The sequence below is a fragment of the Lonchura striata genome, chromosome 4, assembly GCF_046129695.1.
Source record: "Lonchura striata isolate bLonStr1 chromosome 4, bLonStr1.mat, whole genome shotgun sequence".
NCBI classification, from domain to species: domain Eukaryota; kingdom Metazoa; phylum Chordata; class Aves; order Passeriformes; family Estrildidae; genus Lonchura; species Lonchura striata.
In genome coordinates this window covers 12,580,077-12,592,189 of record NC_134606.1, presented here as the reverse complement: position 1 = coordinate 12,592,189, position 12,113 = coordinate 12,580,077, and the positions used below count along the sequence as shown (strand labels likewise).

At 38.3% G+C, this 12,113-nt stretch overlaps 1 protein-coding gene across 2 annotated transcripts in view; it reads left to right on the top strand.

Moving 5' to 3' along the window:
• The window catches only part of EVC (EvC ciliary complex subunit 1), a 48,304-nt gene that overhangs the window by 11,787 nt on the left and 24,404 nt on the right, over positions 1 to 12,113 (top strand). For both annotated transcript variants that reach the window (XM_021550721.2, XM_077782761.1), the window contains exons 8-11: positions 1,783 to 1,941; positions 3,184 to 3,400; positions 7,008 to 7,156; positions 9,926 to 10,024. In XM_021550721.2, the coding sequence (XP_021406396.2) occupies positions 1,783 to 1,941; positions 3,184 to 3,400; positions 7,008 to 7,156; positions 9,926 to 10,024 (624 nt within the window). The remainder of the gene's footprint in view (positions 1 to 1,782; positions 1,942 to 3,183; positions 3,401 to 7,007; positions 7,157 to 9,925; positions 10,025 to 12,113) is intronic.

Here is a 12,113-nt window from a genome sequence, read left to right as displayed (position 1 = left end):
TGGGTGTCTATATGTTTTTATAGATAAAACATTTTTTATGCTTTTTGTAAAACACTACTGTTTTATCAGCTGAGAAATGTCTGGTGCTTGTCTGATGATAAGATCTATTTCAAGCCTATGCATAGCCTGACTTTTAGGATGTTATCCTAGCACCTTGCTTTTGTCAATCCCTGTAACTGAGTAAGGGAGTAGTAAGAGCCTACAATTTTTTTTTCAGCAGAAAAAAGTACTAAGGCTATAGTTGCTGGGCAATGTTTTAGTATGTTTTATGCATTTACTTTAGCAAAGCCATTTTCTTTAGCAGTTTTCCACGTGAGAATGTATTTACTTTTTTTTTATGTGAAAATACCATTTGATAGCAGGCATTTGAGTTTTTCTCTAAAGTAGGTTCATTATGTCAGTATAGCTTTCAGTCTAGAAAACTGGAGGTTGAGAACATTCTATGTCCTATTCTTCAGTGAACTGAGTAATATTCTTCCCAGCCCTGTTTTTGAAGTTTGAGCAAATTGACTGCTGATGAAAATGGAGAGTGACAGCTCTGTGAGCTACCTGTGCTGACTGACTGTGGCACTTTAGCCTTGGACCAAACAGGCCATGACCTGAGCCTTGGGCCTTTTTCATACAGGAGTTAACATTTTTTAATGTCTGGTGCCTAAAATGCTTCACTGGGAATTTTCTCTGCTTTCTCTAAGCCCTTCATTTTATAGTGGAAGTCCTGGTAATATTGGAACATCTGTGTTAAGTTTCTTTTGCACTTTAACTTTCCTTAGTGGAAAAATAATTGTTCAGAGTTTTACAGAGTTGTTAATGTAAAAATAATTGCTGGCAACCTTGGTGAGCATCATGAGGTATTTATTCACCAGCAGCAATCATCCTTCAGTGGGTCTGTCACTCTTGTGCCTGCAGATGCTTTACATTGTACTGAAAATAATTTCCCTCTATGCAGATATGTCTAGTTCAGTACCTTGAACTAATCCAGTCTTTTTCTGAGAGTATAAGGAGGTTTTTGCCATACTCACAGATGCCATAATCACTTTTTTTTCCAAAATTCATGGGTACTTAACAGAAATCATGGTGATGGATGCATTCTTTACCTTTATGTGTACAAGTAATCCCACAGAGCACAGAATATTAACAGTATATGCACAGTCATGTTTGTGGAATCAGAACCTAAAACTAGGGATTGTCCATATAATAATTTATCAGAATTGGCACATACACTGTGATGACATAAAACATTTAATTCCAGACAGCAAAGTGCTTATGTAGCATCTTGCTGTGAAAGGCTTTGATGGTGTAAAACAGTAAAAATTTTCAATTTTTCTTTTTTTTGTGAAAATGTTGTTTGACTAGAAACTAGAATACCTGCTCCTAGAGCTAAATAAACTTCCCAGAATAAAAGGGATGCAGTTTATCTTCTAGGTTTTTACCATCAATACTAAAAACATTATAGGCTCTTACAGGCACAATATGTAGAGAATTAACAAATTCTTAGCTAGTTAAAAATAATTACTACGGTTATTTTAAAAGGTCACATTTGACCTACTGGTTATGTGCCACCACCAATATTTATATATATATATATATATATATATATATATATATATATATATATATAATATATAATAGTCTCTTTAGCTTTGCAAATTGTTCAATATAACTAATACTGAGAGCTATCTGTGACTTGTATTTCAGTAGACTCATACATGTGCCTCTTTCTGTAATGAAATACCAGATGATTAATGAGGGAACATGAGTTCTTTTTTGATTCATGTTCCACAGATGGAAGCCTTCTGGAAACAGACTGACAAAGCCCAGCAGGATTTTTTGGACCAATCAAAATGCTCAAGTGCCAAAGCAACGAAGATAATGATGGATCTGACCGAGAAGATGATTGCAGTAGAAAGCTTGTTAAGTGAATCTCAAGACTTGCAGGCAATGGTAAAGTAAAAAAGAAGTCAAAGTTGAGACAGATTTAGTCAGTCTGAACAGAAAGAATTATGTCAGTGCAGAGTCTGTCAGTCCTGCTTCTGGAGTGATGTAGACTGCTTAATCGAGTTGTTTCTTTGAGCTTTATTGCAGAGCTCAACTTCCATTGCACTTTAGGAAGATTCATAGGAGGATGAACTCTCTGCACTTGAGTTCTAATCTCAGAATACTATTTAGGTAGTCATATAAGGAAAAAGTATTATTAATGCAGATGGTGACCCAGGAGCAAGAGCACAAGATCCAATCAATGGAGAATTGTTACTGTGGGCATTACAAAATTATTTTTTCTTTCAAAATATTTGTTCCACTTCGACAGACAAATCATAATTTAAATTTGAGGGTGATTCTGTATGTTCAATGACTTTAATTTGAATTCTTATCAGCTCTTAAGGATATGGTCTGAGGAGGGAAAACTGTGTTCATAAATGCACCAGCATGGTGCTTTATGTTGTGTTAAATCTAACAGATTCTTTCTTGTTTTTTGCACAGGATATACTGAAAGGGTTACATGTAATTTATAGATTACCATACAATTGGAATCACTGCATTTATTAGTAATTCAGTGTACAAGCAGATACAGTAATTATTAGCTTGTTAGTTTTGCATTGGAGGAGCTCAGTAGACTGAGCTGGCCAGGTATGAAAAAAGTCTTTGCTATTTGTCACACTCGACCCAAACTGGGCTACTGTACAGTAAGTTCCTTCAGATGGGCAGACTGCAGATAAGATAATCTAGATACAGATACAGGAGATATTCCTGCCTGAAGTCACTGCTATGATGATGATGAAATCTCATTGCAGAGGTCATTGTAGGTACATCTCTATTAATTGCAGTAGGTCAGAGAATCATAGAATCATTTGGTTTGGAAAAGGGCCTTGAGATCAAGTCCAGCTGTTAACTTGGTACAACATTGTAAAACTCTTTCTAACCTTGCAGCATTGTTTAAAGCAGCTGCACTTTTATCTGGGAATCTTTCTTATTACGTCTTGCAACTGAACATTCATTAAACCTACTGCTAGCCTGTAGTGATCAAGACTTTCAGAAGTATTTAAGTATATGAAGATGGTTATTCACATGGTTTTGAGAAGCCTCAGTGGTTTTCTTCGTGGTTTTGGAATCAAATAGTTCAATGAAAGGAAAGCACAACCAAAGATACATTCTTGGTTTCTAAACAGGACTTTATGTTTGGTTTAGGACATTCAGGAAAGGTTATTCAACTGGGAGCTTATGGTGAAAATGATCGATTCACTGAAATCCTCTATACCAGAAGAGTGTAAGGGTAGATTAAATACCGTGTCAAATATTCTGGACCACTTAACTGTAAAGAATAATCTTTCAGTCCGACAAAAGGAAGAGCTTCTAACAGACCTGCATAAGGCCTTCTGGGAACAGCTGGCACATTACAGTAATGGTGAGTACTTAGACTGGAGCTCATGACTTATGTGAATTCTCATTGTTTTAAGGAGTAAAAAATATGACTTCAGCTGTATATACCTCTCTGCTTTAAAAATATACTAATTAATTGACCAGGATCAGTTTTATTCTGGAGGGTGTATGTTTGGAACTTTGACTTTAGGCCTTTTATGTCTTGTTCCAGGTATTACGAGTTATTTTACTCTATAGTTCACAAAATCTAATTCTGTTAATTTGAATTGTACTTGCTACAAGTATTTGTGAGATTTCTCCATTTACTGTTCACATACTTGGCTTTGCTGGTCATACTGGCTGACATAAGACACTGCCTTAGGATTTCTTGATAGGATGTAAAGCCAGAAGCAGTTGTGCTATATACAAAGCAGTTGTGCTATCACTCTTCTGAAAAGATAATGTTAAAGCTTATGATCTTCCTATAAATCTCTCTTTTCTTATGTCAGGCTAAAATACTTCTAAAATGAAGTATTTTCATCTTCCTTTTACACCTCTTCATATTGCCTATTTGAAAAGTACACAGTCATAATGAAGTCTAAGCTGACTGACCCACTGATTTAAGGTTCTCCCTGTGTAATTTTGTATGAAACCTAATGTCCAATGTTGAGAAATATAGCCCCATTTTCTCTGTTAGGTGTTGTTTCAGGGCTCAGTGCCTCCCATCAGCACTCACAGAAAATAATGGTAAACATTTAGCCAGAAGGAAAATAATGCTAACTACTTAAACACAATTTCCAGAACAATTTCTGCTATTTTTGGACATATTTAAAGAAAATTGTCATAGCAAAATGGCATTAGGTTTAGAGTTCAGTGAACTGAATAGTCAGAATGAATGCAGTCTTGTTGCAATATGTTCTTGCTGCAGTGTGGCTCACACACTTTGGGCTTAGTGGTGATAATTTGTGCCTTATCTCACAGTCATCAATTCACAGAATCACAAAATGGTTGATGTTGAAAGAACTTCTGGAGGCTGTGTGGTACACCCTGTCTGCTCAAGCAGGTTGAGTTACTGTTGGTTGCCCATGATCATGTTCAAACAGCTTCTGTCTCCAAGAATGGAGACTTCACCTGGGCCACCTGTTCCAGTGCTCAGTCATCCTCATGGTAAAAGGAACCTCCTGTGTTTCAGTTTCTGGCAGCTGCCTCTGGTCCTTTTGTTAGGTACAACAGAAGAGAGTGGCTTTGTCTTCTTTGTACCCACTCTTCAGGTGTTTATATACTCAGGTATTTATATACTTATTATGCTCAGATTCCCCCCTGAGCCTTCTCTTCTGAAGGCTGAACAGCCCCAGCTCTCTCAGCTTTGTCTCATAGATAGGAGGCATGTTCCAGTCCATGCATCTTTGTGGCCCTTTAGTCAATTCTCTTCAGTATTTCCATGTCTGTCTTATACTTGGCTGTGGAGCCCTGAACTGGACACAGCACTCCAGGTGTGGCCTAACCAGAGTTGAATGGAGGGAGAGGATCCCCTGCCTCTACCTGCTGGCTTATGTTCAACCTGGTGTCCACCAGAACCCCAGATCTTTTCCTGCCAAGCTGCTTTCCAGCTAGGCAGTCCCCAGCATGTGCTTGTGCCTGGAGTTGTTCTTCCCCAGGTGCAGCACTTTGCACTTCCCATGGTTAAACTTCAGGAGATTTGTTAAATCCCATTGTTAAACTTCAGGAGATTTGCATCAGCCCATTTCTCCAGCTTGTCGAGTGCCCTATGGATGGAAGTCCAAGCCTATGTGGTGTATCAGCTGCTCCTTCCATTTTTTATGACCTCTGCAGACTTGCTAAATTTGCACTCTGCTCTATCATCCAAGTTATTAATGAAGCTACAGAGCAGAATTGCACTCAGTATTGACCCCTGGGGTACACCAGTAGGTGCTGGCTTCCAGGTGGACTTGGAACAAGTTTTCAATCCATCTCACTGCTCCTCCATCCTCTTCTCTGTGAGGATCTGTCAGGAGACTGCATCGGAAACCTGCCTGAACTCAAGGTAGCCAATATCCACCACTCTCCTATCATCTACTGAACCAATTATTTCATCACAGAAAGTGCTGCAGACTTGATCCTCTTTCAGAACATCTAGCTGTGTGAACAGTTCTCTGATATTCACACATTGTGATATAGTTATATTATATAAAAGTCTGTGTCTAATCCATAGTTTTCACATAGGTTCAGCCACTAACATTCTTTAAGTATAAATGGTTGTCTCTGGGTGATTTTTCCTTCTTTTTGTCAATTTTCCCTTGTTCCAAAGCAAAAAAACCTCTGTCAAGGCCTTTATTTTATGCAAAGTAGGTTTTTACAGTTATATATAGCTATATATTATAGTTAGTACATCCTGTGCAGAACATCATTATCAACCTCGTGGTTTTAGATAGAAATGAAACGTGCTTTTACAAAAATGATCTGGAGTGCAGCATTTATTCCAGTGAATGTTGACCTTTCTTACAAGCTTCTAAGTACAAAAGTTAAACTGTAGCTATAATTCACAAACAGAGCACAAAGCCAGCAAGATTGCACTCCTAGGGTACAAAATAAGGAAGTAGTAAAGAATCAATAATGTTTAAAAGTAAAAGACTTGTATTTATTTAAGTGATATTTTCATTACAGGCTTTCCTGTACTTCTGGTGCACCTTCAAGTGTTCTGTCAGTGCATCATCAGCCTGTGGATAAGAACAATAAATTAGCATGGAGAATAAATAACATTCTTGGTGCTGCAGTACTGTGCTCTTTTTGTTTCTCTACAAAATAATTTCTCATAGTTAAAGCAGCTTGATGTAGTGGCATAACAGCAGCCACAGGTAACTGTTCTTTTGCATCCCCCTTTGGCTGCTTGTATCAGGAGTGAAGTATTGCTCTGGGCCAGAGTAACTGGGGGAAATTAGTAAAATTTTTCCTAGGTGAAGAGACAATGAGACATGAAGTGGCAAAACATTTAAAGCAGTGATTACACTCAGCAGCCCAGGATGCAAATAGACTCAATTTATATATCACTTGGAGCTACAGGGAGAATTAAGTGGGAGGAATTTAGCCCCAGATAGTCCACATTACTAGCACAAAATTGGAGGGACCTTGTCGACTTTTACTGCAGGTTCTTGGATGAGTCACTTTAGAAGTCTGGTATGTAGGGGCTGCATGCCAGTTCAAGCTAATCTGAACTAGCACTGCTTTAGACCTTTTCTCTCCACCATATGTTACTGCTCATGTCCTTGCAGCAGCATTTGCATATCTTCAATTAGGTAATGAGACACTTACTGACCTTCCTAAAGCACAAGGGGGAGATTTGGAGTGCTGAATGAGGGAATCTGTTTCTTGTACTAACATGCTGCCTTTGCATAAACTTCAGCACCAGTGAAAGGGAGGGTGCAGGAAGGTAGCAGTCCAAAAAACCTGATAGATTTAAGTGCCATGTAACAATTTAGAAGTTCACATCTAAAAAGGCCATCAGGGTAAGAAGCAAATTTCAAATCTTGCATGGTGATTACTTGTCTATTTCACTCACTAACAGCTTTCCGTGAGCTTATGTTGTGTGACAGTAGCAGATGCTGCTTTCTCCCTGTGGAGTTGTGGTGTCTAATTGTTTGTGGTTTATGTTCCAGAATGCGTGCAACAAAGTAAAGACCTGATCTTGAAACGGCTGGAGTGCCGTGCGAAGAAGAAGGAAGAGTTCAAACGCAGACAGGAAGCTGAACAAGAGAGTCTCCTTAGCAAAACTTTTCTTACTGAAGATGTTCATAATTTTCTCAAGGTGAACAAGTAAAAGCTTATTTTCCCTGTTCTATTAGTTTTTAAAGCCAAATGTATTGCAGATTTCTCCCAGTTCCATACAACTGGGAATTTTGGGTCCTCATGAGAATCATGTGCAGTAGCACAGGTGGACAGGGTCAGAACCCCTTTTACCTTGGCTTTTCCTGCAGTGTTGGTGTTGTTGCATTGGAAGAGAATGCCAGTTGGGGTTAATGCAAAATTGCATGTTTCATAGAAAACATCTTTTACTTAGGTACTGTGTGTTTGCTTCAAGACAGGAAATACCTGGAAGAAAGTACCCAGCCTGCATTACAGAAAAAAACAGTCTTCACTGATTTAATTGTTTTTCTATCAATTAAGTTATTGAGGCTCAAAAGACTTAGCAAATTTCAGAGAAGTAGAGGAAAAACTAATTATGATCTCTGGTAGGATGCCTTAAAGAAGGTTTGCAATTGATAATTTAATATGGTATACAATGGCCAGTGTAATATTTCATGCTCATATTTTCTATAGCGATTTGTTACTATTGTTCCAAATGAATAAACAAAATCAGAGTTCTTAGCTGTAAATACTGAGAGCTGCAAAATTCGAGTAACTGCTGAGAACTGCAAACCCAAGTTATTAAAAATCTAAAAAAAATTAATCCTCAATTTTATTGAAAATAAAGAATTTAAGGTGAAAGTGGTTAGATCCAACAGCATTAAACTTTGGATGAAATCTAATAACTTAGATAAAATTACTGTATGAGAAGACCCAGATTCCAACTGCAGCAAACTGTCAGAATTTATTGGTCTTAACACTGCAATTTTGCACCGCGGGGCCTTATTCTTTAATTATATTGTATTAATTGGATAATGCAGTTACTGTTGCTGTATGCACACCTGCCTGGCAATACCTCACTTCAAAAGAAGTAGAGCACTTTTTGAATCTTTGACTTTTTATAACTTGAGACAAATAATTCTGTGACACACTTTTGTAGCCAGTGTGCACTTGTGAATTTATTTTCCTTTTAGACATCACTGGATACTCTTGGACACATCCCAGATTCACTGAATAAGACTTAAAATTTTTGCCTTAAGACACCTTCCCTACGAAGGTAGAGCCACTCATCTTCATGCAAGAGATGCTCTATTCTGTACATCTTATGAGCAGATCATTAGTCTAGAGTTTAACTAAGCCTACTCAACAACTTTCTGACAGGCTGAGCAGGGAGGGGAAACTTGCACTTCATGCTGCAGGACAGACGGAACACAGCTGAGTCTTAGGGTTATGAAATGCCTGTGTACAAATTTTGGAAATCAGAAATGTAAGCCTTTCTGCTGCACAGTGGGAGAGTCTTTTGTCCCAGAACAGATAGGGTCTTAAGTGCAGAAGCTCTTCAAAGAATTAAGAAAAATTTGTACCTGCAGCTCCCATGGTTTGACTTAAATAGCCCAGTAATTATTTTGTGAGAACAATCCACTTGGTGTTGAGGAGTTATTTTAAGTTTGTTTCATAATTTCACAACCAGCCCAACAGTAAAGGAATTGATTGCAAAGCCTCACCATGAGCCCAGAGCTGTACCCATTCTTTTCACTGCCTTTCCCCCTTCACCTCATCAAGGGCTCACACCACCATGGTAGCAGCCTTGCCAGTAACTGACCTTCCTGCTGAATTTTAAGTGGTTGCCAATTATGGTGGTGGATTTTGCAATAAACTTCATTCACATCAGATTGTTCTGAACACAAGTAGGGTGGTAACAATTGAGTTGCTGCAGATCTGATTTTTTTATAAGACAGAATGAGGTATATAGTAAAGGTCAGAGCTCCTGTATCATTCTTTCTCCTTCACCTATGTTTCTGTTGGAAAAGGAGGATTTTAATTTTGTCTTTTACTGGCAGAGAATGCAGGAGTGATCATGAAAAACACAAACCATAAAGTGTCAGTTACAGTGACCCAGTCTGGCTCTTATGGAAATACAAGTTATAGCAGTTTGTCAAATTTGTCAAAAGTATGACTCCATGACATGTGTGAACTTTCAAGTCTACCTCTACGAGAATGCTGAAGAGTTTATGGGCACTTTGCTGCTCGTTTGAAGTGCTCTATTGACATACCAAATGAAGAAAGCCATATTCACCATGGGAGTAATAGGGAGCACTTGGGAGATTAAATCAAAATATTGAATATTTCTGTATAATGCTACTCATTAGTCTGTAGATTGAGGTAGTCTTTGTCTGTGAAATATATTCTTCCATGAGCCTGCCAACACATCCGCAGTTACAGTCCTTACTTGATGAAAAAAATCATATCCCTCTTAAAACTGTGACCAAGGACCAAGTCAGGACCACATCATAGATCAGCCTTTCACAACCACCATGGGACACGGTGGCCAACTCCAGTGCAAAAGCCCTGTACAGTGTGATACAGCTGTAACTCATGTGTCTCAGGATATCAGATGGCTGTTCTGCACCCCATAGTAATGGTTATGATGTAGTGCTATCCATACACTGGAAAGCAGGTTTCAAATCAGATAATTTCATGTTTTGTTGTAGTATTTACATATTATTTAACCCCATATTGCCGAGACTAAGGAATTTTATACTCAAGACTTGAGTAAGCTCAAATTAAGGTGGTTAGGCAACTTCCATTTCCCTCTGAGTCATGGTTCCAGGTAAACAGTTACTGTTGCAGTGATACATGGGAAGATCATCAAGGAAGAAAACGGAAGGATCACAAGAAACTATTAAGATCTTTTCAGCTATTTAAATATACCTACTATGTTTCTTTTTAGGCTTACCATGAGCTGATGGAGAAACACCGGCAAGCACAGTGGGATCTGGAGGAGGAGGATGACTGTGAGAGCACAGAGGCTGTTGCCGATCTCTACAAGGTGCCACTTCCAGTGATAAATGTCATTTGCTAAATTGATTTTGAAGATTGCCTAATCCCACTACAGTGTCAGGCCTTGGAGAAGACTGGGGAATTGCAGGAAGGATCAGCTCCAGGAATTACAGCTCCAGAAAGCTAGGCTGACAAAGCAGAAGATAGAGGCAGGACAGTCTTCCATATTAGCTTGGCTTTTCCATTATCTTCCCAAAACACTATGTTTCTTAACCTCATATTAGTTAGAAAGTGCCTGCATGGTCTGCCAAAACATGCTGCCCAGGTGGCTGACAAGGTTGCAGTAATGTTGAGAGCATACAATGTCTGTCATTACTACCAGGAGAGAGATTTCATTTATGTGGCATAATTATCTCTTCTGCACTGTCACTGGATGATACTATTCTAAGTGAACTTCACTACTTTTCCAAAGACAATCTTTTCATTCATTTTTCACAGAGATTTTTTTTTATTATAGTTAGTTCCCTGAAATAGGTTCAGATCTTTGGTGTTAAGTAATATTTTTACACTTCTTTTTGCTATTGATTTGGAAAATTCTAGGTGCTTCATGCACCATCTTTAATTATTTTGTGTCTATGCAGAAAAAATATGATAATATGATCTGTCTGGTGAAACCCAAAATCTTAGTCAGTAGTAACCTTTAATTAGGCTGGAACTAATCAGTTTCAGCTCAACAGGATCCTTGTCATGATTAATTGTGACCAGATCAGGATATTGTGGAAACCTGTGGTCCCTATCACATATGGCTAATATACCCATACAATCTTTATTTATATATATAAATACATATTTTTTTACATATAAATATATATAGTATAGAAATATATAATATATAACTATATATTAGTAGTCCACATGAACTTTTTCACATTCATTTGATAAAAAAATAAAGCCAGTGAATCAAAGTAGATTAAGTGTGCAAAGCTATGTAATATTAGAAAAATCAACATGTTTGCTGATATTACTGTGCTCAGTTCATCATCCGTAATTACTAACTTCTCCATCCTGTTCCTCAATTCATGTGAAGTCTGGAGACTAAACAATTTTTTTTGGTTTTATCTTACACAGTTCCTCCTCATTTGTGAAATTACATTGCTTTCTTTTATTTTGTACTCTACTTTAGTAACACTAAGATAGGACTGAAAATCCTATTTCTTTCAGTACTAAGCTAAGTTTTCTTTCCCATTAAAGAAAATTTGGTTTGGGTAAGTTAAGTTTTTCTAGAATTGCCAGGTTGCCAGGAGAACTGCATAAACTTGAGCTCTGCCAGTTCACCCAGCTCTGGGCCTTTTATTCCATTTTACACCTGCTCTCCTATGACTAGACCCAAACAGTGAAAACGTGAAAAAATGCATGTACTGTGATCCAAAAGGCATCTGTTAAATGACGGTCCACAAATCTGTATTTCCACCTTCTTTTTTTTGCAATTAAACCTTTTTACTGTGATATTTAATATAATGAACTTAACTCCAAATACAGATCCTATGAACTCTTTTAAGAGAGGAGGCTGCTTTTGAATATACCTTATAAGGTATAAAGAAGAGATAATACAAATGAACATATCCCCATTGAAGGTAGGGCTGTTCTCACTTCTACTCAGTGGACAGTGCTATGGTTACACATTTTCCATAACCAGGGGCAAAAAAGCAAGAGTAGGCTGGCTGTTAAAGGAAGGAGGTGCATCTCACAGACACAATGCCTTTGCTTGTCTCTCTGCTCCACCACACATCCAGAGCTGAAGTGCAGGATGCACCAGCACAAATCTTTCCTTGGGCAGCAGGACTTTGCCTCTTCACTTATTTGCTCCGGTTTTGTCATAGGAAGAAGCTGCTGCTGCTATTGGGAAAGACAAGGTAGCAGTGGTAAGGTGACAGAGATTTGAGATCCTCCACACTGCAGTTGTGTGACTGCAGCTCAGGTAGACATGAACAAGCTGGGTACCAGCAAGCCTCACCTGGCAGCAGTCAGCTCTGTGATACACATCTATGTGCCCCCTGGGTCTGGACTGTAGTCCTTTGTAGACTAGCTGGTTTGGGCACTTGTGTAAACACTGCAGAGCCTGATTTGCCTTTCCAAAA